The sequence below is a fragment of the Fonsecaea nubica genome (assembly GCF_001646965.1).
Source record: "Fonsecaea nubica strain CBS 269.64 chromosome Unknown Scaff6, whole genome shotgun sequence".
In the NCBI taxonomy this organism is placed as follows: Eukaryota; Fungi; Ascomycota; class Eurotiomycetes; order Chaetothyriales; family Herpotrichiellaceae; genus Fonsecaea; species Fonsecaea nubica.
This window is the reverse complement of record NW_019173679.1, coordinates 456,352-483,471: the sequence shown is the minus strand read 5'-3', so window position 1 is coordinate 483,471 and position 27,120 is coordinate 456,352. Positions and strand designations below refer to the sequence as shown.

General features: G+C 52.7%; 9 protein-coding genes across 9 annotated transcripts; 4 read left to right on the top strand and 5 right to left on the bottom strand.

Annotated features, from left to right (window-relative positions):
• Window positions 1–2,142: 2,142 nt before the first annotated feature.
• Window positions 2,143–2,775, bottom strand: AYO20_01568 (hypothetical protein; the record flags this gene model as incomplete). Its single annotated transcript, XM_022639874.1, has 1 exon — window positions 2,143–2,775. One exon carries the CDS (start codon window positions 2,773–2,775, stop codon window positions 2,143–2,145), a length of 633 nt encoding a protein of 210 aa, XP_022504262.1.
• A 2,175-nt stretch (window positions 2,776–4,950) lies between these two features.
• AYO20_01567 (hypothetical protein) lies at window positions 4,951–8,299 on the bottom strand (the record flags this gene model as incomplete). Its single annotated transcript, XM_022639873.1, has 3 exons — window positions 4,951–5,742; window positions 5,824–6,053; window positions 6,103–8,299. 3 exons carry the CDS (start codon window positions 8,297–8,299, stop codon window positions 4,951–4,953), a joined length of 3,219 nt encoding a protein of 1,072 aa, XP_022504261.1.
• Window positions 8,300–9,097: 798 nt separating this feature from the next.
• On the bottom strand, window positions 9,098–9,892 carry AYO20_01566 (hypothetical protein; the record flags this gene model as incomplete). The annotated part of the gene is made up of 1 exon (XM_022639872.1): window positions 9,098–9,892. The coding sequence occupies one exon, from the start codon at window positions 9,890–9,892 to the stop codon at window positions 9,098–9,100; it is 795 nt and encodes a 264-aa protein (XP_022504260.1).
• Window positions 9,893–11,434: 1,542 nt separating this feature from the next.
• Window positions 11,435–12,787, top strand: AYO20_01565 (hypothetical protein; the record flags this gene model as incomplete). The annotated part of the gene is made up of 1 exon (XM_022639871.1): window positions 11,435–12,787. The coding sequence occupies one exon, from the start codon at window positions 11,435–11,437 to the stop codon at window positions 12,785–12,787; it is 1,353 nt and encodes a 450-aa protein (XP_022504259.1).
• Window positions 12,788–14,614: 1,827 nt separating this feature from the next.
• AYO20_01564 (hypothetical protein) lies at window positions 14,615–15,424 on the top strand (the record flags this gene model as incomplete). Its single annotated transcript, XM_022639870.1, has 1 exon — window positions 14,615–15,424. The coding sequence occupies one exon, from the start codon at window positions 14,615–14,617 to the stop codon at window positions 15,422–15,424; it is 810 nt and encodes a 269-aa protein (XP_022504258.1).
• A 207-nt stretch (window positions 15,425–15,631) lies between these two features.
• Window positions 15,632–19,892, bottom strand: AYO20_01563 (hypothetical protein; the record flags this gene model as incomplete). The annotated part of the gene is made up of 7 exons (XM_022639869.1): window positions 15,632–16,178; window positions 16,259–16,749; window positions 16,799–18,023; window positions 18,166–18,257; window positions 18,706–19,166; window positions 19,304–19,666; window positions 19,739–19,892. 7 exons carry the CDS (start codon window positions 19,890–19,892, stop codon window positions 15,632–15,634), a joined length of 3,333 nt encoding a protein of 1,110 aa, XP_022504257.1.
• Window positions 19,893–20,399: 507 nt separating this feature from the next.
• On the top strand, window positions 20,400–22,241 carry AYO20_01562 (hypothetical protein; the record flags this gene model as incomplete). The annotated part of the gene is made up of 4 exons (XM_022639868.1): window positions 20,400–20,446; window positions 20,545–21,056; window positions 21,172–21,205; window positions 21,260–22,241. The coding sequence occupies 4 exons, from the start codon at window positions 20,400–20,402 to the stop codon at window positions 22,239–22,241; spliced, it is 1,575 nt and encodes a 524-aa protein (XP_022504256.1).
• Window positions 22,242–22,875: 634 nt separating this feature from the next.
• AYO20_01561 (hypothetical protein) lies at window positions 22,876–24,279 on the top strand (the record flags this gene model as incomplete). Its single annotated transcript, XM_022639867.1, has 1 exon — window positions 22,876–24,279. One exon carries the CDS (start codon window positions 22,876–22,878, stop codon window positions 24,277–24,279), a length of 1,404 nt encoding a protein of 467 aa, XP_022504255.1.
• A 432-nt stretch (window positions 24,280–24,711) lies between these two features.
• Window positions 24,712–26,748, bottom strand: AYO20_01560 (hypothetical protein; the record flags this gene model as incomplete). Its single annotated transcript, XM_022639866.1, has 1 exon — window positions 24,712–26,748. The coding sequence occupies one exon, from the start codon at window positions 26,746–26,748 to the stop codon at window positions 24,712–24,714; it is 2,037 nt and encodes a 678-aa protein (XP_022504254.1).
• Window positions 26,749–27,120: the final 372 nt, after the last annotated feature.

Genomic DNA, 27,120 nt, shown 5'->3' with positions numbered 1-27,120 from the left:
AGTCGCGTGATAGCCAATAAGTTAGGAGTACTCGTACTTGGCTGCGCTGGACCAAGACTAATGAGAAAAGATGTTATTGTCTGTTTCGACGATTCGCAGGGGATGGTTGGTGGGATTGCGCCAGTGAAACACCGTATCGTAGCAATAGAAGAACGAACAGTTCATCCCACTGGCCGCTTGATTGCGTTCCGGGGTTGAGCCTCGAGTGTTGACTAGTGTGGCGTCATAAAGGTTTCCACCGGCGATGAAGAAATCAATCCCAACGTCTATCGAGACAGCAGTCTAGCACGGCCTGACTAGTCCAACTGAGGGAACGGACTATTGAAACACTGGGAGGTCGAGACGCAGGCCCTGGTCAAGGGTACCAATTGCATGAACATTCCCAGTGACCCATATTTGATTCTGTGCGTGCGCCTTTGACTTTTTCAAGCTCTGACAATAGACCGAGACTGGCAATGCTCAGAGTAGGTGAAGGGGAGGAACGACTTCGTATTCGGGGTGTCCAACCAGAACCCGTTGAACGCGAAAAACAGCTCTTTCTATATTTGACCATTTGACTCCTTTCACCTGTTTTCCGACCAGTATCTGAACTAGACGACCAACACGGACCGGGTACGGGCTTTCCTGTAATTGAGATATGATCGTGGAGGGTTGGTTTCCTGCTTGCTGCATGAGATTCCACAAGGCATCAGTACTCAGTACAGAAGTAACCCACGATTTTGCAGTGTGGGGGTTTGTGGTGGAAGGGGATCCAAAATCTGACGGTGGGAATTTCTTCAGGTACGAGGGAGATCATGATTGATGTTTGTGTCATTGTCGGTGGACTTGATGATCGTCATTCCCCCGGAGACAGTGGATGGGTTGGTGGGTTGGTGAGTGTCGCACTGCACTGTCATGTCAAGGGGGATGGAAGACGCTCCCGCCCTGTTGGGTACGTGGTCCACATTGCATTGTGCGAGTTCCCCAGTGAGCCTGGTTAAACGGTCAAAGGGGAGACAATACCAAAGGGGGATTAGTAGTACCAGAACCAGCTGCACCAGCTGCAGCAGTATGGAGTGTCAAGGGGGGCCGCAATAGTCGTAGTAGTGGGTGGCCACTGACCAGGTGCAAGGGAGACAATCCCGGCTAAAAGGAGGAGAGAGAAAAAAAGCCTTCGACATCAAAAGAGGATGTTGCCCCGAGGCTGCCGCCACGAGCCACGCTTCTCTGCCTTTTGATTTCCTCTCAAGGGCGCCGTGGTGCTGGGGAAGTATTATACTAGGGGCTACAATCTGCACTTCGATTGTATCGTGCTCTCTTGTAACGAGTAGAAGTAGGCCAAGGAACCAGTGGCTCCAACGGCCATGGACCTTTAATTCCACGCACTGTATATCCGAGTGACGAGTCCTTCATAAGTAGATCGCAACAAAGGTCTCGTAGGTATTCGTGGGATGGTACTCAACAACTTGAGATGAGACGAACGATTGCCCATGAGCCAGGCACACACACACAGACATACGTATGCCGTGCGGGTAGCATTCATCTCGGCGTCACCGACTGTATGTACTGGGGTTCCTGACCTTCCATCCCACGTTGGTTGCAATCTACAGTACCTACGAGCAAATCTCCTGTCTCCTCTTTTCGTCATGTCCATTGCCCACTTCCTCAAAGTATCCAGCGATGACGAACAGAGGGTTCGGACAATACCCATTTGGGACGAAAAAGTGGCAGTTCTATCCAGTGCCAGCTCACCAGAAGTTCTGGGTGGTATCAAGTACATATGTACGAGCACAAAAGATCTGCACTGATCAGCAGGAATATACCTACCTAGGCAGGTGTTGAGGGATCAGACGAAGATCGCTGAACGAAAACCAATCAGCAATCAATAGGATAAATCGTGAAGAAATGAAACCCTGTGATAAAAGTGGGAATGCCGCCGACTGCGAGGCTTCAGAGGTCCCATTTTCAATACCTTTCCCCCAAGATGTATAATAAACGAACGCCATGCAAAGAGGCCGAGTCCTTCATTCAACGTCTCCGCTGGGAACGCGATAAACTCAATTCCTTGGCCATGACACCACAGACCACATAACAGCAGGTTCATATTTGCCCGTCTTGCTAACAAGACAAATGATCTTAACGCCTAGACGGACATCATAATGCTCATCTCGTCCCTGCATCATTCTTCGTGTGATACCTGGGCATCCTCTCATAAGCATTAGGGCTAGGTTTTCTCCTCCCCTTGCCCTTCCCATGATCACAACCGTCGTTATGATTATGGTGGTCACGAGGACGGTCGTGTTTTTGCCCTTTCCGATTCCCGCTCATCCTCGCACCGCCGTCGTCGGGACTGTCACTACCACCCGCATCGCTGTCACTATCACTCGAGGAATCACTCGAGCTGTCGTCTTCACTGGAACTCTCGCCAAATTCCCGGGGTTTGTGGTAAATGCAGCACACTTTGCTTGATTTTCTGCCCAACCCTTCGTTGTCCACCACGTCTTCTGCCCAAGTGATCTGTCTGCGGCGCCCTCGACTCGTGTTTGTGCCGGACCCGGCAGCGGTGGCATCATGTGCCCCACGGAGACGCAGGATGAGCGGTTCGGGCGAGACTGATCGTGACGAGGCGGAATCGACCGGAGTGACAGTCTGGGTTGCCGAACCTGACGTGACGCGCCGCGACGGCGAAGCTGCGAGCAAGGATGGGCCTATATGTCTGGCACCGATTGGTCTGGATGGATGATGGGACGTATTCATGACTGATGGTTGACCCGACGGGGCTGTGGACGAAGACATGGTGAACCCGAGAATTCGCGCAGGGACTATAGTGTCGGTCGGTCGTTTTTCTCTTTGTCTGTGTGAGACAAAAATGCGGTCTCGACTCGATCGTAGGTACGACGAAAGGTAAGATCGTAGATAATGAGGGACTTTTGATACCCAGGGTCTAAACAACAGGAGATGTTTTGGTAATTTGAAGTTGTGAGGTAGTAAGTAGCGGGCTGAAATTGCGGCTCGTCAGAGGTTGTGGTGGAGTGGCGTGGCGCGCCGAGCGCATGCACACAAACAGCAGAAGCGTATGTATCTATGAGCTGGAGGCTCAAGCACAATAATGAAGAAACGTGACTATAAGAACCCCTCGCAATAATCAACTTGTCTCAGCCAACGGTGACCAGTGACCAGTGAATGAACGGCGAAGATGAGGGAGTTTTATTCTGCTTCGCGGGAATGATATGATGTCTTTGTATTGTCCAGTACCGCGTATTCGGTAGAAGGGGATGAATGTTTTTTTGGGCGTGGAAAGAGGTGCAAGATTGGCGTGGCCCGCGGGGCTGCAGATCGTTGTGGACTTGGGCTTGGGCGCGGGGCGAGGCGAACAGGCGGGCGATGGCGATGGTAACGGTAATAGCAATGGGAATGGGAATGGGATAATGGCACGAGATGACGCCGAATAATAAACAAATTTCGCTAACTCGCTACTGTGTGTGCGTGCGTCCTTTCCGGACCTCGTAATGATGCACACGAGACCCCTTGATGACCCTTACACTTAGTAGTTGTACGAGTTGAGAGGGTCCCGAAAAAAACAATCAAGTGACGTGCCTTTGTTTTCGTCCCCCCCGCTATTGTGCTTCTGTGCATCTGCTTGCCTTAGTGCCCGCTTTTTCCCATCCATCCATTCAACCTCCTCCAAGCTGGCTAGCTGACCGGGCTGGCTGGCTGGAAGGCTGATTGATTATTCTTGCTTGCTACGGTACCACCTGCACACCTCACTTCTCACATCTCCAGTATTACTACTGTACTCGTACTCGGTCGGTACTCGCCTCGGTTCGCCGCGTTACGTTGCGTTGCGTTCCTTTTTGTTGGGCTTCTCACGCACCGCTGACCTCCCTGCCCGCCTTATCGCATACTTGTATACGAGTATACCTACTGTCCTACGTACCTAACTACCCAGGTAGGTAACAAAGATGAGACCCGGACCTCACTCGTACATGATTGTCCGTGCGGGACATGCAGCCAAAGGGGCCTGCTACAGAGCTGACCGCATTACATGCATGCTTGCCTGTCTGGCTGCCCTACCTGGCCCGTCCATACATCTACATCTGCCTACATCCCTTACATTACTGCATTGCTTAGCCTTGTCCAACGTGACGCCGGCTCGCTATCATCGTCGCCATAAATACCCGCCTGACCACATGGCCTCGGGGCCTTACCCTACGACCTGCATTCAATTGCGTCCGACTGCATTCCAACGTCATGCAGACCTCACTCCACATGTCTCTAGATCGAGTCCGTGCACCGTCTCACGTGGTCCTTGCGAGGAGCTCTAGAAGAGCCTGGACCTTGCGAACAACGGCTCTTTTTAGCTCTTCCAAGAGGTCAGGGAGGGAAAGGCTGGAGGCTGTCGTCCTACTACACACCCATTGTACTACTCTATTCCGTTGCTACAAACGGCCATTCGGCCTGTTCGAATCTCCAATCTTCGTATTATTCGGGTGGCCTTTTCTCAGCTCTCGTCTAGTCATCTAGCAGCTCATGCTCTTGATCAAACCGTCTCTGCTCTTCCCCCCTGAACTCTGGTTGTACTCGATTCGACGCTTCTGGTGGTCTTGACCCCCTCCTTTCAATCGCCGGTGGTTTCCAGGGCCGAGTAGGTAATCCCCAAGAGAGGTGTCGCGAGTAACACTCTAACCGACTGACCCGAGGACCATGCTTTTTGGTATCATAACACACATCAAGCAAAACAAGGTATGCATTTTCTCATCCATCTCTGCCTGTTCCAAACAGCTCGTCCCTTGCTCCATCGTGAGAGCCGTCTTCGAGACGAGTGCCTCAACACTTGTAGAAAACCCATCCACTCTCAAAGTCCTCGTCGGGTGTCGACCTTTCCATCGCATAGTGTTCAACCGAGGCTTCGGCAGCGGCGGGCTGTTCTGCTGCGCGTATCGCGAATTCCGTCCGTAACTCTTCTTCTAGTCACAGCTCATCGTCCTGGTCCAGATCGGCCGGTTTGATGAGACCGCCGACCTTGAGTGCTCGCTCTCTTTCTGCCTCGGCCAAAATCTTCTTTTCTTGTTCGCGTTCTTCGGCATACAGCTCTGCATTGTCCCCGGCAAATTCTTTGAGGGAGATCAAGAAGTCGCGCACGTGAGTCTTGAATTTGGTGGCGTCCTCATTGAGTGTGAAGAGCCCATTGACAAAATGCTGTACTTGGATCTCCTTGAGATTGGGAAACGCGCGTTGCAGCAGGTTCGAGGTGAATTCGCTAACAAACTGCTTGTTGGAAGTCCCCGGAGCAGCCTGGTCAGGTTGATACAGTGGCTGCGATATCTTGTTGGTCTCGACAAGCTGGAACATCCGTGCCAGCAACATGCATTGAGATTTGAAACCTGCTTTGTGGTCCGAATCGGTAAGGACGAAGAACACATCCTGCAGTATGGAGATGTAGAACTGCTGGAAGAAAATACCCGCAGTCTGGGGGTCTGTCTCGGCCATGTTGTTGATCAGCTCCAAACACATGGACAAGCCAGTGTTTTCAACCTCGCGGTTATCGTGTTTGCTCGCCCACATGCAAGAGTCAATGACAAACTTGAATTGACGACCGTCCAGTTTGAGCAGGGCTGGGAAGCAGAACAAATTGATGGCCTGTAGCAGCTTGAAAAATTCGACTCGGAACTCGGGGTACTCGTGGAAGTCCTTGTTGATCATCTCCAGCGTGCACTCAAAGATGCTGTCCATGATTGGACCAATCTTGTCGTCCATCAGGTTCTGTAGCAAGTCAGTAAGATGCCTGGGAGGAAGCATAGCGTCTCTGACCAAATGCCGAGATCTCTTTGGGGTCCAACGTACATGTAACTTGTGGATGATTGTGGTGGTCACACTGAGGACTTCAGCGTCCCGAGCATCTGGAACGTTGCGTTGATAGTCAAGCAAGATGGCATCGAGCAGTGGCGGCACCATGCTATCATTGACCATTTGCAGGTCATCCGCTTTTTGTACATAGATATCGACTAGCTTCAGAATCTCTTTCTTGATCGTGCGCAGGCCTCGGACCTTTGGAGTCTTGGTCTGGACATTGCCTGAGGTTCACATTAGCATAAGCGCAAACAAACGTCCGGCCTGACTCACCTCCAGACGCGACAGCATCGGAAATCAGCTGGCTTGAAGCCCGGTACATATTGAGCATATCATGGTAAATGCGGCCGATCTGGGAGTAGAAATAACTGCCGATGGACGAGCATGCTGCGACATTTGTTTTCATGATGTTTCCCACCACTTTGATGATCTCTGGATCGTGGAGGATGGCGGGATTGGCATTCGCTTGCTGAATCACACTGTCCCAGGCTTGGTTGGGATAGGACATCAGGTCGCTGATCAGTCGGTCTTGGACGCTCTTCTGACCTTGGGCAGAGATCATGTAGCCACAAGCTTCATAAAAGGTGTGAACTTGCTGAGGAGTCAAGTCACAGGTGATCCTGCGCATATTACGCACAATCTCATCGATGAAGGGCTCCGTCTCGCCGGGCTGGAGAGCTACAAAATGGCGCTTGCATTTGTTGGCGATCTTGATGAACGTGTCGCAGGCCATGTCTTGCACTCCTTCGTGGGTTTCGTGCATAAACTCAAAGAGTTTGTTCACCACCGTCTTCAAGAACTTCCAGTGCGCCTTCAGAAAACGTGGGTACTGACCCACAATATACATGATGTTGCTGGCCACCACGGCTTTGTTGTCTTTGCCACGCTTCATCTCGGTCAAACCAAGCAAGTCTTTGATGACCGTCACCAAGAAACGCTTCTCCGTCTCTTCAGACATGGCTCCTGATATCGAACCAATGGCCCAGCAGAGAGTATTGCAGTTGTTCCACGACCACTCAGACCCGTCAACTTGTCGTTGAAGCTTGTCAGACATGATTTGCTCGGTATCAACAACATCCAAGTGCGTCAGATATACCAGACATTCACGGGTGGTCTTGTAGAGTTGGATAGTGTCGCTCTCCTTGACGAATTCACGCACAATTTCTCCCTCGTCATTTTCCACGATGAGAACCTCCTCTGGTCGGACCATCTTTTCCACCATCACCTGTCTCAGACTTGACAACACTTGAGCATATTTGTGCTTGCGGAGTGGATAATTAGCCAACGTGCTCGGATGAGGTGCACCGCCATTAGCGAGCCCACTAACACCCATGTTGACCAAGGGATTGAGCTCAGTGATCGGGAGTTGTTGCATTTCTTCGTACAACTCTTGGACTAGTTTGTTCCAGTATTCGAGACAAATCTTGAAGATTTCGCGGTCGTCGATCAGACTGATCTTGATGAGATAAAAGTGGCCATGCAGGAGAAAGTCAGGATTTGGTAATCTCTCAATAGTCTGAAGGTGTGCGGAAAAGTAATTGGTGAGAAAGATTGCGAGGTTGAGGATATATTCTTGCTCTGAAGACTTGGCTTTGGCATAGGCCTCTCGAAAATCTGTGTCGAGGGAGAGGGTTCTGGCAACGACCGTGAGGGTTTCGGTGAACATCTGGACGAGCTTGTCATCATATTGGTATTGTTGTCCCAACTGCAAGCCACCGATTTCCGTCAAGCACTTGAGCGTGATGTTGCGAAATTGATCCACTTCGAGGAACCTGGTAACGAGGGTGTCGATGAGCTTTGTTTCGAAGATGAAGCCGAGGGGAATCCAGTTCAGAAACCGAAGCAATGTCTCCAGAGTTGCCTTGACTAGGCTGACCGAGTCGGCTGTTGTAAGGATGTCATTGCAGAGTTGAAAGATGGACGAGAATTCGGCGCACATGGTGGTTTTCAGGTTCTTCGCCTTGGTGGAGGTCATCTGATCCTGGGAGAAGTCAAAGACTTCTTCAGATAGCAGTCGTAGAATAGTCATGTTGTTCTCGCACACAGAAATGCCGGTGTGGCAGGCGGAAATGATCTCGTTGATAAAGGTGGGCCAGTTCTGTGGCCATTCTTGCTTCAGGATCGTGACCAGTGTCAAATCGAGCTTGTTGAGAAAGAGCTTGTTCGCCTTGAGAGATTCTTCAGTTTCGGAAGCCTGGAGGATCTGGTTGACCACGAAATTGCGGATGCCCAAACACTGGTCACGCGGGAGAACCTTCCATCGAGTATTGACCACATCATCCAGCACCTGCAAACCGAGATATTTGGTGGGCACGTAGGTAGCCTCTTGCAGTATCCTGTCGACCATCAACCAGGCATCGGGATTGGACTTGAATTCATTGAGCTTCTGTTGAGCCTGCTTTTGGACATCGCCATGACCCTCTTGAAAAGCTTTGACGGTCGCGTCAAGCTCAGCGACAGTGACCGACATGGCGGGGGAAGAGAATTGTAGGAGGAAGAGCGCTCAGCGAGCGAGGAAAAGCACGAGTGTTGCGCCAGTAAGGGGCGGGGTCGCAAGATTTGAGGCTCGATCGATGTATCGGTATGATAAAAACGACCCGAGGGCGGGATGAGGAGTTGTTTGTTGCTTGCCCCCTCGTTTTGTTTGACGAGAAGGAGATGGGCAGAGGGCGACGAGTGCAGCGGGCGGATGAGAAGGGAGATGAATCGCGTGGATTAGAATGAACAAGGAGATCTGTGAATCTGCGTTGGGTTGGTGGCTGAGGCAAGTGTTGTAATTCGTTGGATGATGGAAAATTGCCAACGCGTGTGAGGCCCAAGCAATAGCACGGCCTGTCCAGGTCCCAGGTTGATGAGGCGCCGCATAAGGCAACCGCAGCGGTGGTGGCGGTGATATCAAATGTCACCAGCGCGGCTATTAACCCCGATTCTGGGATTATTGCTGGGATTGCTGCGATCTCTGATCTCTGCGTGAATTTGTCATCCAGAGTGTCCAGAGGCCCAATTGGAGGCGCCCAGCTCACACAACACTTGGAATTGTCCAGTGACATACAACTTCTATCATTATCATCTACAAAACAACATAGTCCTAGGAATAAACAAACATCTCTCCATCTCTCAATCATGCACGTCTCAAGAATATATCTCATTTGTCTGAATAATTCTGGTTTATCTGGTATCATGGGCACTGTAAAAGCCACATAAAATCTTGTGTATCAAGTTCAATAAAAACACCAAATCAAGCCTCTCCTTTTATTTTGGTTGTGATTTAATCAGTGCCTACCCCCGTCGTGTGTTCTTGGAACTTCATCTCTCGCTCTTCGCTTTCTTTGCGATACTGTTGGTACGCAGCGGCCATCTCTTCCTTGGATTGTATCCCGTTCTTCTCCGTGATTAAAGCTTTGAGCCATTTATTCTCCATCTCCAGTTGATTCACCTTTGCCTCCAACTTCGCGTTCTTCTCCTGGACTTCCTTGACCGTCCGCTCCAAAGCCTGCTCGCGCTGCTTCTTCTTGACGCGAAAGCGCGCACTGGCTGCTGTGTTCCGCCTCCTCTTATCTTCCTCGGCAGCGAGGCGAGACTTCTCTTCCGGGCTCAATGCATTTCCATCAAGGCCGTCGCCTTTCCTCCGACTAGTCTGTTGACCAGCAACCGTGGAGCCGCTGGGAGATGTGTGAGAGTCAAGGTTGTTAAAGCCGGGGACGGGTGCAGGTTGAATGGGAGTATTATAGGTGCCGTAGTAGTGCGTAGAATCGCCCGCAGATGTCTCGAGATTGGACGATTGATAGTTTTGGGTGGGTGAGGAGCCAGAGAGGAGGTCTTCATATTTGACACTATTCGAGTTGGTTTTAGAGTCGCCGAGGTCGAAGTTAAAGGTGCCGTCTTCAGGTAGCGGGGGAATATCAAAATGGGTGAAGTCGGTGTTTGTAAACATGGCCAGGTCCTGGCTTATGTCAAGCTCCTCCGTAGGGTACTGCTCTTGTTCATAGGGCGACGTCAGAGTATTGAGACTGTTCAGATACTCTGAAAAGTTCGGCCCTGTACGGCCGCGATAGCCCGACATGATCCTCCACTGCTGCTGTATTTTACGACTTGTATACCCTGCTCAATGGTGTGTACAAATATAAAATGTTCGGTAGGGGGTGTATGGCTGAGAAGGAATTTGCTCGTCGGAGCTGTCGACGCAGGGCGCACGATGACACACGGTTTCTTCGTGTGGCGAATTCGTCGACCGCCGACTTCGGTGTGCAGCTAGGGAGCTGTCGTCTGTCGTCGCTCAGTCCAAATATTCGATTCGTCGTCCTCCAGGTCCAGAACAGACGTTGTGTGTGTGTGCATAGGAAGGAGGTGGAAGAATCAAAGGACGAGGAGCAATAGTGGGGAGAGAAAATTGCGTTCTCGTGGGAGAGGTAGTGGTGGTGCGCGAAAGGTCGGGTGCAAGGGAGGGGCGCGAAAACTCTCAGTCAAACGGATTACTTGGTGGGTGCCACAGGAGTGGGAGTCGTTGCAGCTCTGATGGGGGGCGGGTTCCCGGCGTGGGTTTCGTCCGCTGTGTGGTTGGCTTCCTCGGACTCGCTTCGGGAATTGCACTGCTTCTCCTCGTGTTCCTCCCACTCCCACCCCTCTTGCGCAAGGACCCTGTTTTTCACCTGCCGAATCTATTCGCTCGCTTTGAGAGATCTCTCCAGTAGGTAATAATATCACTCAATGGCTTCAAGCCCTCCAAGCTCTTCGCGATAGCTCAAGGTCACCCCAAGTCGAATCGTGAGAATGATTGTCAACGGTGGTGAACCGACCTCGTTTTGTAACTGCCGAGGAGCTGGGGTGGTGGATGATTCATTATTGGCTTTGTCTCCATTCTTAGGTTCCGAGGCGGTCGGGACGTTGTGTCGTAGAAAAACTTCTCATGATCTCATCTAAATTGGTGAAGGTCGCGCCTCATAAGACGGATCAGCCTACCGAAAGAGGTCCATGTACCTCCAAGATTAGTCGAGGTTCATGTGTCTGGGAAGTTCCTCGCCTTACTCGGTGCTGTGGCGCACATCACCGTCGGCCTAACTCATTCCATCTCATGATAAGCGCGAGCTCTCCCAACTGGTGCCAAGGTCCTTGCTGTTCTCTCTTCTTCTGACTGTGCAGGAACTTGGTACAGGGAATGCGCGTAATTGCCTAGCCCTTGTCAATTAATAACCAAGACTTGGAGAGGGCAGCACCCAGGCAGGATGACTGCCCAGGATTTGTCTGCTCGTGATTAGGTATTCAAGCACTTTAAAGAGCCCTAGTGTGGGGTTTGGGAGTTCCTCAGGCAGTTGGCGTGTGACACTGCTGAGACAGCTCACATGTGGCACACATCTGGAAGTCGTGGCCTGCCCATTTCTGTTGGATAGGTCGATACTGGGAAACACACTCACTGGGAGTTCTTTGTCATACTCATCTGTGAACCTCTCGAGGGGACACCGTGCACACCTGCGACCACGTGCTGGAATTTTGGTAAGGCATGACTCAATTTGTGGGTCACGTGATTTAGTCATGACTCGTCTGTTTACCTTGGGCTTTTCTCTCTTCCCGTTTCAAGCCCAATGTAAACAAATCCCTCAACCACACCATGGCACCCATCCTCGCCCGCTCACTCAACCGGCTGTCAAAGGAAACTATCCTTGAACTTGCTCTGACATGGCTGGAGGAGAAGCGCACTTCTGCTCCTTATCTGCAGAGCAATCGTACGGGTTTCGAAGCAGATGAAGAGGATTACCTCCACACGCCAGCAGAGAGTATTGAAGAACTGCGCAAACTGTACGACAATCTCAGAAAGGATGTCGCAAAAGCTGCTAAGCGTGACATTATTGACCGCATTGTCGATGGCGACTGGCGGAGGGGGCTGTCGCTGCACCAACATGCCATGATTGACTTTGCTGCTCTGGAGCAGAATGATCATGCATTGAGATGGAGTGCGCTGAGGCTGGTACCACTAGAAGTGGAAGAACAGCGAAAAGGGCTCGATGACGATGATGACGATAGCGACGATAGTTCTCATCCACCCAAGAAAAAGCGAAAATTGAGTCATCACAAAGCCGAACCCCCTTATCCTCAAGTCTCTCCAGAAGCATTTCTCGCGGCGCTGAAGGCAGAGATCTCACCCCTGGTCAAAGCGCACTATCACCTCCATCGTATGCCGCCGCCTTACCGACTCACGATCCTGCGGCTCTACATTACTCCGAACTCGGCTTTTGCACCCAAACGATCCAGGATCCCAGCCCGGGCCAAGCATGCGACTGATTCTGGGCGCATCATGTATATAGCCCTCCCGGACAGCTGCCCTTATGTCTATATTTCGATATCCGGATCCTCGTCGAGCTCGAACCGACGATCAAACGGGCAAAAGGGTACGAAAGATGGGATGATGGCGGCCAAAGTGGACATGGCCGCCATGAAGAGGATCGTCCTGGAAGCTATTCCAAAGGCACTTTCTCGCCCCCAGCGTCGATGGGCACTAGACACGACCAAGCTCGTAGCCAAGTCTCTGAAAACGATGTGCGAGCTCAGGGGTAACCAAAAGCCAGGAACGGGTGGTGGAGCGTACACTGTCTTTGCCGAGGGGACGAAGGCGTCGGAAAACAGCCCCGTCGACGTACTCGGCAAGGAAGAGACCAATGTCGAAGATGAGAGATGTCGACTCGTTGAAAAACGGTTCGGAGACATGTCTGGGGATCATCATGCACCACTCGATCGTGTTCAGATTAAACTCTGCAACGCGATACCGACTGAGGACGATGGGGAGGAGTCGTTTGGCGCAGGAGCAGAACCAAAGATAGATGGCGACATCACTTTGACATTTTCCGGCAGTGATGTGTTTCTAGGGTTGAAGAAGCTTGCGGAGATGGGACCGGAGTATATCGACTTGGACAAGATGCCTAGTTGGATGACTGGCGAATTGGGTGTCAGCAGTTTGGCTGTTTAGGATTTGGGGGAGAGGTCATTTTGGATCTGTTACTTGCTCAGTGGTTGGTTTTGCGGATTACGACGTTGACGATATTGTTGTACTTGATATTGGTGAGGAGACTGCGACCGTTTTGGGTACTGGGCGGCAAGCAAACTATATTTTGTCCCTGTTCTCCTCGTTCCGGCACACCCTCATACTCAGTCACGTCTATCGTGCATGCGTGCATGCATACAAGGATGCGACCAGCGGATCGAACACAAGGATTAATGAAATGGATAAAAACAATGCAGCCCATCTGGTCCACCGGTGGGTGCTCTTGCTCTTGCTCCTGCTCTTTCCACTTTCCACAAAGGTACACTCGTCTCCTCGTCCTCGGGCATATCTCTCCCGTTCGCGATCCAGAATCCTTTACACTTGATGTACTTATTGTACATGAATTAGAAATGAATGCAGAAGTTTGAAGTCCCTGTCCTTGTGTACATATGTACGTCCTACCTAGAGAGCCTGCGAGGTCATAAACAGTCCTCCATTGTACGCATGATCGACCGACCAATCGACCGAAAGGCCGCTCGCTCGCCCGCCCGCCGTCTGCCCTTCTGCCACGTCGACATGCAACGCAGTGACAGCCTTGTCGTTCCTAGTGTAGCGCTGGGAGGTTGGGTGGGTGATTAGTAAAACAGAGTGGTTTCGTCCGGGCCACGGACGGTCAGGCGACGCTCGCGCCGCACGCAGTACGCAGCACGGTGGACAAAGTACATATAGAGCAACAGACGGTAGCAGGCGGCCTTAGGGACTCGGCATGTTGAGCACCGAGTACCTACACACTTGTTTGTACACAACAGGAGGTGCTCTACCTGTGGAGGTAGGTACGCAGGTACCTCCATACTTTCGTACAAGCAGTACTCGGGACATACCACCATACCTCCAGGGGAACCTCCATCCTTCGTCCGGAGATAGAGATTCCGACCCTCCACCTTCGCCTCAAGGGAGCCACCAATCTAAGCCTCTAGCCTGCCAGACTAACCTCGCCTCGTACCGCGGACATCGTGATTCGGACCTGGACTTTTTCCCAAGAACAACAAACAACCACTTTTGACTTTTGAACGTGTGTGCATATGCATCTATGTACACATCTCGAAACCTGTCGTCCTTAACTCCATGGAACAAACCACCAACCACCTAATGCTTAATGCCCAATGCCAAAGGTAGTTGGTTAGTCAAGGTCCATTCACAAAGCAAATCTACCCAAAACCTACCTATCTAGCGAGCAAGGCACACACTCGTAGTGAACCCAAAAAAAAAACTCCCCAAGTCTAACCATCGTAGGTAGTGTTTGCTCGTCTGTATCTCTCCGCTCCGACGGACCAAATATCTTCCGCTCCCCCCCTCTCGTCTTTTCTGTACATTGCTACTACTTGCTTAGTAGTAGGGAGGTAGGTGGCTGGGTGGCTAGACCGTCTCCGTTCCTGGCGGGGGTGTTTGGGTTTCTGGTTGTGTCGCGAACGAGTATGGAAATGACGATGACGATGACGGGGTGGATCTGGTTGGTTGGTTGGTTGGTTTTGAGGGAAGTGAGGGAAGGTTATAAGTCCATATGTATCTCTACCAAGGACAAGTATAAAATAAAGGGCTTGGTTCCTGCTGCTGGTCGAAAACATCTCCGTTGGTATCATATCATTCTCAATACGAGGTACACATAACCGCCTTCTTGTTCTTGTTCTTGTTCTTCTGCTTCTCCTCATCGGCGTACAGCACCATATATCGGTACTCGGACAACAGGCACACTGTGACTCGAATTCGACGACGCTGAAAATCTCAATTCCTCCTCCGAGCGACTCTGCAAATATGCCTTCCAAATACCTCTCGAAACTGCAGGGCAAGTCGGTCCTCCTGGTCGGCGGCACCACGGGCATCGGCTACGGCATCGCCGAGGCGTGTCTGGAATTCGGGGCCAAGGTGGTGGTCGCCTCGCGGTCCGCCGACAAGGTCGCCGCCGCCGTCGACAGCCTCAAGACCTCGTACCCTGAGCACGCGGCCAACGTGCGCGGCCACACGGTCGACCTGAACACGGTCGCGTCCGACGACGTGGAGAAGCAGCTCGTCGCGCTCTTCGACTTCGCCACGGACCAAGGCGCGAGCCCGCTCGACCACGTCGTCGAGACCGCGGGCGATCTCCAGCTCGCGGGCAAACTGGGCCTCGACACCATCACGACGGATCTGATGCGCCAGGCCGGCGCCGTGCGGCTGGCCGGCGTCGTGCTCCTCGCCAAGGTCGCCGCCCGCTACCTCCACAAGGCCTCGACCAGCTCCTTCACCATGACCAGCGGCGCCCTCATCTACAAGCCGCGGCCGGGCTTCGGCGCCTTTGTCGGCATCAGCGGCGGCAAGGAGCCCCTCGCCCGCGGCCTCGCCGTCGACTTGGCCCCCATCCGCGTCAACCTCGTCAGTCCCGGCGCCATCGAGACCGAACTGCTCTACTCGACCATACCTCAGGGCATGAAGAGGGAGGAGCTCGCCGCCCTGTACAAAAAGTCATCCTTGCTGGGGAAGTTGGGCTCCGTCGAGGACGTCGTCGAGAGTTACTTGGGCATCATCAAGAACTCGTTTCAGACCGGCACCGTCGTGCATTCCGAGGGCGGCTATCTCCTGATTTAGAGCCCTAGCCACCACCAAGGGGAGGTGGATAACAGCCATTGTGAGCGTTGACTTGAAGCGAGGGAAGGCTGCTGATGGATGGAGTTACCACAATGTCGGTCCGAAGATGATGTCTTTTTTGGGGGGTCAAAGCTAACGTGGTTGGTGGACCAAGACAATGCAAATCCCAAGTGATCGTTATGAGTTGCCTGCTCAAGGGAAATTTCATTACAGCATCAGCCCCCAATCCCAGTCTTGAACCCCCGTCCCAATTTGTGTTCCGTCATTGCTCGCAAATCCCCCTGGTGGTCCAGCTTCGCCGGCACTGCCGAGATGACCCATCCCCGCCATGGCCGCGTGGCTCAGACGATCGCAGTAGATATCGTACCCGTCAATGGCAGTGTCGATCTCGGTCATCCAGGCATTCATGCTCGTGTCAGTAGAATCCGTAGTCGGAAAGGTGAAAGGAGGCGTGGTGAAGCTGGCTCCCGTGTTTGGAAAGTTTGTCCACGAGGCACCCGTATCTTGTTGGGTCTGCACATTGGATGGCGGACGAGGCTGTTGGGACTGCGGCCGGGGTTTGTAGTCCAGACTCTCTCCACAGAGTCGGAAAATGATATCACGACACTTTGGAGCGCTTGGGTTTAGGTCGTTCATTGCGTTGATTATGCTCAGAGCCGTCAGGACTTGATCCCGCCATGAGCTGGCATCCGGGTGATTTGGGTTGCGTCGCAGACAGTGGATCGGAATCAACGCCGCTTGGAGCAGGAAATATCTGCCCAAGTGAATGATGTTAGCCATCAAACCCGCAACAGGATCACAGCCGTGGCAGAAAGACAGAACACCGGCACTTACAGGACATACCAAGCCGCAAGCCTGGTGTGAGTTCCCGATGACCAAAACTGGAAAATGGCCGAAATGCACTCCTCAGCGGCCTTGAAGCACCGATTGGTGGCAATTGTTTCAGCAGAGGCGTTCTGCGCCGGTGGGACAGCGGCTACTGTCGTGCCGTCCAAGCCGTCTTGTGCCGATCGAATCAGGAACGGGCGGTACATGATGATGCGCATGATTCGGAAGCGCCAGCGGCTGATGGCATGACCCAGGAGATACTCGTTGGGAAGTGGTAAGTTGTCGTCGCGGAAATAGGGAGGAAGGCTACTTAGCCAGCCGTCGATGAGCTCATCATCGAGGGAGATCAGCTCAGCGGCAGAAGGAATGGGATTAGAAATGAGTCGATTGTAGATTCTGATGGTGTGGAGATGGTAGGATGACTGAGTTCGGACGTATGTGTAGATTGTGGCCTCATTGACCTCGGGTGGGCAAGATGTAGAGTCCATTTGGAGATCCTGTTCTCTGTGTCAGTATATAAGAAGCTTGGGGTTGGGCAGCACCGACCTTCTCGTGGATATTCAGCGGAAACGGGATATCGACTCCTACTTGTGGCCAGTTCAATGGTCTGCCATAAGTCACGGTTGCGCCGACATCCAGCACACAGAGCGACCACCAAACTCTCCTCCGGATCTCCTTCTTGAACGGCGCAGTCTGCCATCCACGAAACTCCTTGTGGAGGCCCAGCGAGATGGCGAGCCGCAGCGCAATGCCTCCGTAGTTGTAGCCACTGTTGGGTCTGTTTCGTTTTTGCAGGTAATTTGCAGCCATGGCAAACGCCTGGACCAGACTCAGACTTCCAGTCTCTAGCGAGTTGATGGACAAATTCGCTTTCACGCCGTTGAAAAGAGTGACGTGGGTATCATCCGAGGAAGTACTCGAGACAAAGGAGCCAAGAGCCGCGACGAGATTCGCCAGGGTGTGCCATGTGCTTCCCATGGTGCGGCTGTTGAGCTTCGCGTACTGTTCGCGGAAAGTAGCTTCATGGAGGATGGGAAAGGTTGGGTGGTAGAGAGCAAAATAGGCATCGATGAGTGTATCAACCACCGCCCGGGTGAACAGAGGCTGTGCCCGCAGCCAGGGGGTAGTGGTTGCCGGGTACTCATTCGAGCGATGGCTGAAGAGTTGCTCCAGACTTTCCCGTCGTTCACTCTTTGTATCTGCCTTGTTTCCGGTGCCGGTACCCCTCCAAATGAGCCGTAAGAGAGCAGAGCCCGAGACGGATCCGAGAAAGCCAGCATTCGAGTCGTCAGCAGTCAATGTGGCCATTCCGTCGGTGATTTTGGGGATCTCAGACTCGACATCATCCCCAAATGCTGAACGGCCGGCACCGGAATCCGCAATATTCCACGAAGATTCCCGTTCATCCCATTCAAAATCGTCGTCAGCTGCTGGGGGGTTTTCGAGGGGATAAGGAGTGTCGTCGGCCACATCGCCTTTTGAATCAGCAGGGGACTCGAGGTGACTTAGGTTGACTTTCTGATCCGAACCTGCCCCAATCGTCGAGAAAGACTCTGTACGCTCCTGTTGGCGCTGCGCCGAGCCTTGCGCTGGAGAAGGGAGGAAGCCTGATGTAGTCGCCTGGGAAGACGATTCGGTCGCAGCTTTGGATGGGACGTCCAGTTTGTTGGTGATGCCATGAACAAGCATTTGCGACAATTCAGCCTCTGTAAAAAATGTCCTCAATAGAGCTTCTGCTTTCTCCAGGCGCTCTTCAACCTCTGTCAGGTGCCTGTGGATGCATCAGTCCCAGCTACCTTGACGGAATGCGCGGCACGAGGGAGAATGTATGCCACTGACTTTCTCGTCAAAGATGATCTGCTGTGCTTGTCATACAGACAGTGTCGATTGTAACGTTGACAGATGGAACACACTGGCATCCTGCCATCGCAACGTCCTTTGCGACGCCGACATTCGCGGCAAGATTGGCCAGCGTTCGGACCAGGACGTTCAGCCCTCGAAGGTTCTGACATGATACGCGATCCCGGAGATATTATTTAGCGACGGGGCTTCGTGGGTCAAGGATATATGGGAAGGTATGGAAATGGGATATAAAACGGTGTCTTGTGCCATGTTTTGTTTGCCTCACAAGCCCCGCCTGTGGCCCACTGGTGCCACCACCAGCCACCATGATGATGCTTTTTGGTTGCCAGTTTGAAAGCGGCCGCGGGTCCGGGACTGTTTGAGGGGCCGCTTAGAGCTTGGAAACCCCAGCCTATCGCCTATCCCAGCGTGCCCAACTTGCCCAGGCAGTTGAGGATGGCGCGGAAAGACATCATCGGCTAGTCACAAGTTGGATATTTTGCAGAAGGAGACGTGAAGAGGCGAAATCTCGCAAAATCTATAAAGTGCGCTATACAATATAATGTCTTGGTCTGCGCTCGAGTCAATCCCCAGCACATTCAAGGACTTACCCGTATAACAACCTTGCCAAAGTGTCCCCCTCCAAATAGATACTGGAAGGCTTCTTTGGCTTCGTCAAAGGGGAAACTTTTGTCGACCACAGGTCTGATCTTCTTCGCATCATAGAAGCGCATCATTTCTTCAAACCTGTCCTTGGGCCCGTTGAGGATTCCTTTCAGCGTGACATTGCGCCGCAACGCAAGGACGTTGGTATTGGTGCGATCGGTAGGTTCGTCTTGCTTCCCACTTAGATAACCAATGCAATCGATGAGACCCCCAAATGCAACACAGTCGAATGATTTCCTTAGAGTATGTGCGCCTCCCGTCTCAAATATGATGTCGGCACCCTCGTTCTCGGTCAAGTCCATCACGGTATTCTGCCAGTCTGGATCCTTGCGATAGTTGATCGTGAATGTCGCTCCCAATGCCTTGGCCCGAGCAAGTTTGGCATCCGAGGAGGAAGTTACAATTGCTTGTGAGATGATTAGAATACGAAGAAAAGGGGGATGGAAGCCACTCAACTCTTTGCACTGGCGGCATGTGCTATTTGTAGGCCACTTATGGAAACTCCACCGGTCCCTTGCAGTAGAATTGTTTCTCCGTGCCCACCTGGATGATTGATGGGTCTCATTTCATTGATAGACATCCATGCTGTGACTGCTGCAATAGGGAGAGTGGATGCTTCCTCATCATTGAGGTAATCAGGGGCTTTGACCAAGCCCGTCGCTGGAAAGACTCTATATTGCTGGAGTACACCGTCAAGAGGCAGCCCAAGACCAAAGGCCATGTCCTTCTCTTTGATCTGGCCGGTGAGATGTGTCTGGCAGAAAATGGACAGGACACGGTCTCCGATGTTCCATATGCCATGCTTGGAATTCCCGATCCCAACCACAATACCGCACATATCTGAGCAGGGTACGACTTTTGGGCTCGCCCCAACGGCTTTATGGTGAGTATAAAGGCCCATGGCCACTACACGATAAGGTGAGCGAGTGCCTCTCCACCGGTGCGGTCAGAAGGCGAAAAGTTCTGGAGTCAGCGTACCTTCAGTATCTCGATAATTCAGAGACACTGCACGAACTTCGACAAGCACTTCATCCTCACCCGGTACGGGAATTGGACAGGTGGATTTGGTCAACTTGTCCAAACCGTCTTGTGCGGTTTCCCACCTGATCATCGTTTGCGAGTCGGCAGACATCGTGTGCCGGAGCTGAGATCAAAGGGGGGGGGTTTTGAGAGCAGTACTCGGTAGAAGAGGTAGGCGAAGGCCCCAAAGTCCGGAATCTATCTCAGCAAATCTGTGAGCAACGAGCACTGGTTCATCTTGAAGTGATCCTAGCTGGTCATGACATTAGCTCATGGAACGAGTCCATCCCATAACTGTGGATCAGCATCGCTTATGTCCGCTGTCTGCTGTCCGTTGTCTGAGTGGAGAGATCTGGTGCGGGTAGGAGGTCTTTTGAGGCCAAGTGAGATGCTGGTGATCCATCCTGTTGCTTGTGGAGGCGGAGAGTGTTGTGGCGTCATAGCGCTTTATCCTCCACCGGAATTTCATACGGTGACGCAAGGCGTCCATAGCAAACTGCGGCTCACTAACCAATGTTTGGCCGGAGCGTCTTTCCATTACAACTCCGCGACACTCATCCTGTGTAAGATCCGTAACCACCTATTCTTTGGATAAAATCATTTAGTGCACTCTTTCACCATGGCGGCGCAAGGGACTATGCACAATCTAACAACTCTCATCAAGAGGTGTGTGGTCTTTCCTGTGTCCCAGCTTCGCTTCGCTCCTGTCCAGCTGTCAGGGTCTCAATGGATCTAACCCATGCTAACTGCGTTGCCTGGCCCAGACTAGAAGCTGCCACTTCACGACTTGAAGACATCGCAACAGCTATAGATGGTCCAGGAGCCACTTCAAACAATGGAGTTATCCCTGCTCTCTCTCCGCCGTCCGCTGCTGGCACCCCGGAGCAGACAGCGCCCCCTCCAGAACCCTTGCCTAAATCGGTAGACGCCTTCAATCAGATCATCGAGGAGGATGTTGTGGCTTTTGTCAAAGCTAGCGAGAAGATCGGTGGTCTCGTGGAAGAACAAGCCAAGGCTGTCAAAGCGGCCTTTGAGGCTGAACGGACATACCTCCACGTCGCAGCGAAAGCAAAGAAGCCCGATCCACAACCTCCTGAGTTGATGACTGAACTCCACCGGTACACTTCAACTGTGGACGAAATCCGAGAAGCCAACCGCCCCTCTCCTTTGTTCACCCATCTCAGTGCTGTTTCAGAAGGTATTGTCGCCTTGGGCTGGATCGTGGAGAAGAGACCCGGTGATTTCGTGACGGACACCCTTGGAGGAGCTCAATATTGTAAGTGACTTTCCAGTCCGGAAGCTGTCTCTCATACCTAGCACACTTCGGGCACAAGTTTCCGTACTGTGTCACGTCTCGAACTGTGAACCATGATACTGACAGGATCTTGCAGATGGGAACAAGATTCTGAAAGAGTACAAGGACAAGTAAGTGGTGCTGGATCAGTATGCTCCGTCCGCGTCGCTGACAGGGTTCGATAGGGACAAGTCGCATGTGGAATACATCCAGGCTTACTACAAAGTCTTTCGGTCCCTTGCCGCATACGTGAAGGAGCATTTCCCCACCGGTCTCACATGGAATACCAAGGATGGCATTGATGCTCTCGAGGCCCTGAAGCAAATACAGTCCGGCGGGGCTGCGCCCAGTGCACCAACAGCTGCTGGGGGTCCTCCGCCTCCTCCGCCGCCACCACCTCTACCGAAATTCGACGACGATGGTCCCCCGGCTCCCCCGCTACCTCCATCGGGAGCTGCTTCACAAGGCGGAGATATGTCTGCAGTCTTCGACCAGATCAACCAAGGTTCTTCTGTCACGGCAGGCTTGAGGAAGGTTGATAAGTCAGAAATGACACACAAAAACCCGGCACTGCGAGGCAGTTCCACGGTGCCACATCGATCCGCATCCCAGACGTCCGTTACAGGACGTGGCAAGTCTCCAGTTCCCAATAAGAAACCCGACAGCATGAGGTCTAAGAAGCCTGGTCGGAAGGAACTGGATGGGAACAAGTGGATTGTTGAAAACTTTGAAAATCTCCAGAGCGAAATCATTGAGATTCCGGCCGAACTCAATCACAGCATTCTGATCTCCAAATGCAATAAATGCGTCCTCAAGGTCAATGGCAAGGCCAACGCGATTTCTATCGACAACTGCACAGGTCTTTCAATACTGGTGGACTCACTAGTCTCCAGCCTGGACGTGATCAAAGCACCCAAGATTCAGATTCAGGTTGACGGAGTGGTACCGACCATTCTCCTCGACCAGGTCGACGGAGCACAGATCTACTTGTCCAACCAAAGTCTAGGCACGGAGATTTTCACCAGCAAATGTAGTGCCATCAATGCGGTGTTGCCTCCCAAGGATGAATCCGAAGATGACAGCAAGGAAGTGCCGTTCCCTGAGCAGATACGCAGTGTGATCAAGAACGGCACTCTGGTCAGCGAGATTGTCGAACATGCGGGTTAGGGGGCATTGCCACTATTCTTCTTCGAGCGTGTATCATTAGCGATGGGGTTCCAGGATGGCTCAAATGGTCTCTTACAAGTGGGCTGACCATTCATTTGTGCCGTTGCTACTTTAGAAGAGGATGTTGGGGATTCTCAGAATTAGCCATTCAGCGGGTCTTGACAGGGATGTTTCGATTCGACCATTTGCATGCCGTCTCTTGGTGAGATGGATATCAGCCGTTGTCACTTGAATTTCTGAATGGCCCGCCGAGGGCCTTTTGAGATGGATCTCAATTTGATGGACTGCTCCCAAGCACCGAACACGATGGAGGAATTGTCTATCTGCAATATCCACCTTCCATATATCGCAGTAAAAGCGGTTTCTTGTTTCGTATCGGGTCGATTGCCGTCCACCTCAATGGCAACATGTGGAGTGCAAAGATGTCAAAAGTACAAGCTTGCTCTATATCTCAAAAAAGTGTACTCACCTGTACTCTCCTCTGCGCCGCGAGTCGCGACAACTATAATTTTATTCCCTTGGTACCATCCCGCCGCTAGGACTCCCATAGCACCGCGGACGCGAAGGACATCATCTATGTGTGAGATTTTTCTGCCCTGTTCTCTTGCCACCGGTAGAGCCGCGACACATCAGAATGGCGACCACCTCGAGAAGAAATGAGCGGAAGATGATATCCACCCGCATCCTGATCATATCGGACACGCACGCCCAGCTACCCTTGCAGCCAGGTGAAGGAGCATCTCCGCCGGCGGCGGTGGTGCCGTTCCAGGCCCCGCTCCCCGCGGCCGACGTGCTCATCCACTGCGGCGACTTGACGATGAACGGGGCGCTTTCGCAGCACGAAGCCGCCGCGACCTTGCTAAGGAGCAGCTCAGCGCCGCCGCTCAAGATCGTGGTCCCGGGTAACCACGACATCACGCTCGACAAGGCCTACTACGCCCGCTTCCCGCGCCTGCACGCCCACTACGAGACGTACGCGGACGACACGCTCGGCCGCATCCGCGAGCTGTATACCGGTCAAAGGGCGAGGGATGCCGGGATCAGGTACCTCGAGGAAGGGGTCGCGGCGTTTACGCTGGCGAATGGTGCCCGCTTGACACTCTATGCGAGCGCGTGGCAGCCAGAGTTTTGTAATTGGGCGTTTGGATATGAGAGGGGTGTCGATAGGTTTAATCCCCCGCGTTCACGCACTCAGGGAAGAGGAGATGGAGACAGAGATGAGGGAGACGGAGATGCAGAAGAAGAAGGAGGTCAAAGGGACGGACATCGTTCTGTCGAGCACGAACCACCCTCTCCAGTCCCCGTCCCCGTCCCCGACCACGGAGAAATCGACATCGTCGTCACCCACGGTCCCCCAAGGGGCATCTTGGACAAGGTCTGGGCTCCCGGGCCCGACGGCGTGAATCACGGCGAGAACGTCGGCTGTGACCATCTCCGCAGGGCGGTTGGGCGGTGTCGACCGCGGATTCATTGCTTTGGACATATTCACGAGGCGTGGGGGGCGGTGTGGAAGAGGTGGCATGATGGGAAGGACGGGGGTGATGTCGGTCGTGACGAGCATGGTGATGGGACCGAGACTGACAAAAGAGAGGGGAGGGGAGACAAACAGGATGGGTCTGCGACCAGGCCTGGCAATGTCGAAGATGTTTCTTTTCCTTCCTACTCGATGACCGAGCAGAGACAGCGACGACAAACCCAACAAGACCCAACCACCTCACCCTCACAAATTCCCAACCCGCCATACCACCCCAAGGACAACCCCAGCTGCTACTACATGTACAAGACACAGAACGCGCAACAGGACGTCCCCGGCGGCGAAACACTCCTCCAGCCCGACCCCTACGAAGAGCAGATTCGGCAGAGGTGCGCGACGACCGTGGACGCGCGCGGGCTCGACTTCGGCGCCGAGACGCTCTTTGTCAACGCGAGCATCATGAATCTCCGGTATAGGCCGGTGAATGCGCCGTGGGTGGTCGATGTCATGTTGCCTGAGGCGGAGGATGGGGATCAGGGAAGAGGGACGAGGGACGATGAATGAGATGAGACGGCAGGCCATGAGGTCATGCGGTAATGGATAGAGGCGGAACAAGAAAAAAATAAAAGGAAAATGGTGGTGATCAAGAGTAGGGGGAGGGATCAAAAGGGGCTGTAGAATAGATCGGAGGCTATACGGCTATACGGGCAATACGGTATAGTGTTATAAACGCACACCGGTTCTCGACTGGTAGAAGAAACATGTTCGGCAACTCGAATTCTGATACAAGAACATCAAAAGGCATCCGCTAATATCGACACACAACTCGAGCATCCAATGCAGATAGCCTGGTGGCCACAAAATGAAAAGACCACCAAGGGATATACCCATGCTGCCATGCTACTATTGTACAGCAGGAATCAGCACTCTGCTTCTCCCACGTAAACCGTCACGTGCATTGCGAGGGATCACCCTCCCAAATTTTACCCGCAAACATCATTTCTTTCTCCAATCCCATCCCTGCATCAGTGCAAGCCGTGGGTCAAATCGAGCACCAGAAAGCCCGGCTTCCTCCCTAAACAACGGGTACATGTTGCCTCTCAATGATCTTCTTCTCCTCCGTCCGTTTCTCCCGCCGTGTTCTGTGAGTTTGCCACTGTGCAAGCTGAGACGTTTGCTCCCAGTGATCAAGTCTGTCGTGGGTTCAAAGCCCGTGATTCCCAGCTCAGCCAGTAGCGACAGTGCTTCGGCAGGAAGAGGACGTGGCCGTGGAGGTAGATCGCACGGATTAGGCAGGGCAGGTGGCGTTGAGAAAGCGACTGCAAGGTCAGCTTGAGATTGAGAGGAAGAGTGTTGTGTGGATTCCGCGACGCTTGGATCAACAGCTTGCGTATCGCTGCCTCCACTGTCTTTACTAACAGAATTTGACCTCTGGTATTGGTATTCAGGCTCGGACTCATGCCCCAGAAGCTCAGGCGAATCGAATGTCAGCTTGACCACCTCGTGCCGTGGCAGAGGCCTTTGATCCACCAGGTCTGGCGGATCCGTGGACTTGTTTCCCGCTACACTCTCCAGTACGACGGCCACCGACTCGGCCAACTTTATGTCTTTCTCCTTTGCGGCGAGTCGCAGAACGGCCATGCACATGTCTTCGTTAGGAATAATATGCATTCCCGTCACATATCCATACCAGATAAATTTCGTGACATGTAAATCGCTGTGTTCACTCGCCTGGTGGAGCAAGTGCAGCAAAGTAGGGCGTGGGAAGAGAAATCCCGAGTCAGAGAGCCTGTACAGAAGCTGCAGGAGGGCGTCAAAATCATGCCGCAGATCGCAGATTGCGTGGATATAGATGGTCCAAAGCCATTTCGGGACGGAAGTACTGTCCCTGCCTCCTCCAATGATCGCAGGTCTCTGAGTAAGCTTTTCGAGTTCGACGGTCGCGAGTTCTAACTGTCCCTCACGTATTAAAGAGAGGATATTCAGGTAGGCGTGGGCATCAGAGTTGGGAATTTGCTGGTTTGCAAGGCGCGAGACAATCGATGCTCGGAGATGTGTATCGGGGTGTACAGCGAGGACCGTCAATACTGCGAGAAGAATGGGCACTTCCAGGGGGACAGATCCGCGTTCCATTTCTTGCAGAATCAACTTGACGTTCTCGATGGAGCCGTACTCGGGGAAACACTGCCCTAGGATCAGTGCCTCGTAGTGTTCAGGTGTGGGCTTGATTCTCCGCTCTTGTATCAAGATTTGTAAGATGTTGCGCACGGCTCGTGGGTGCGGTGTATTTTTCGCGATCCACCGCAGTTCTGCTTCAAGAACCGCCGTACTCAATGCGTTTCTATTCAACGTCTTCTTGGGTCTGCCGCTGCTCAAGTCAATGCTTGTGGTGCTGTCCGCGCCGGACGTCCTCGCCTCTGACAAGAGTTGTCGAAAGCGCTTTGGCTTGCGCAGTCTCCTCATGTATGGCCTTTGGGGATATGTTGGCTTCTCGTGTCCATGTTGGGATCCTGAACAATGGTTGCCCGATAAATTCGAGGACGCGTCGAGAGGTCCGGATGTGCTATGCACATGCATGTTTCGATCACCCTGTCCCTCCTCGCCTGAATCTTCCGCTGGCCTCGTGTTGCTGTGCCCACGACCTGGATAATTCCCCGAGTTATGGTGTTCACTTGTCTGCCCTCCAGCCTCTTCTATATCAGCACCTGAACCAGCCGTTGATGACGGACTCTCTGACGGATCCTGACGGCGGAAGACGCCATGATCTTCCTCCTTCTCCGTATGCCGCCCCTGGGCATGATCAAGATGGGGGAACCCCTGAAAATTTGCATCTGGAAGCAATGTCAAGGTCGCGGAGGAGGACTCTCGGGGTTTAGCAGGCCTCCTTGCCTGGTTCGACTCGGCTGTTCCCCCATTGAGTTGGCCGGCAGGTTGGAAGAGTCGAGTCGCAGTGGTATGCAGAGGTCGACCGCGGACGGCGGTAGTCGTGCAAAGGCTTTGCTTCAGTCCATGATGGATCAAAGACCTGTGCATCGGCTGTTCATCGCTGACGTCGGAGGGTTATGAGGCTTCAGCAATGGGTTAAGAAGTTCAACTGCAGCCAATTGCTCGGAAGCGAAAGCACCGCAAGCCGTAATTCTCAGTAGATGCCGCTTTAATGTCTGATGTCCTTTTTAGGTCTAGTGCCTAAAATCTCTATAGAGGCGAGAAGTTTTATGTGGAGTGCAGTTTCATTGTTTACAAGTACCGAGTACTCGGTGATGAATTTCACGGCCACTGATCCATCCTAAGGGAATTTCCCCAGACTGTGGCGACTAATGTATGCACAGGAGATCATCGTGAATAGAGCAAAGCGTGTGTACTGTCTTTGACTAAGCAGGCAAAGTACATTGACACCATGAAGGT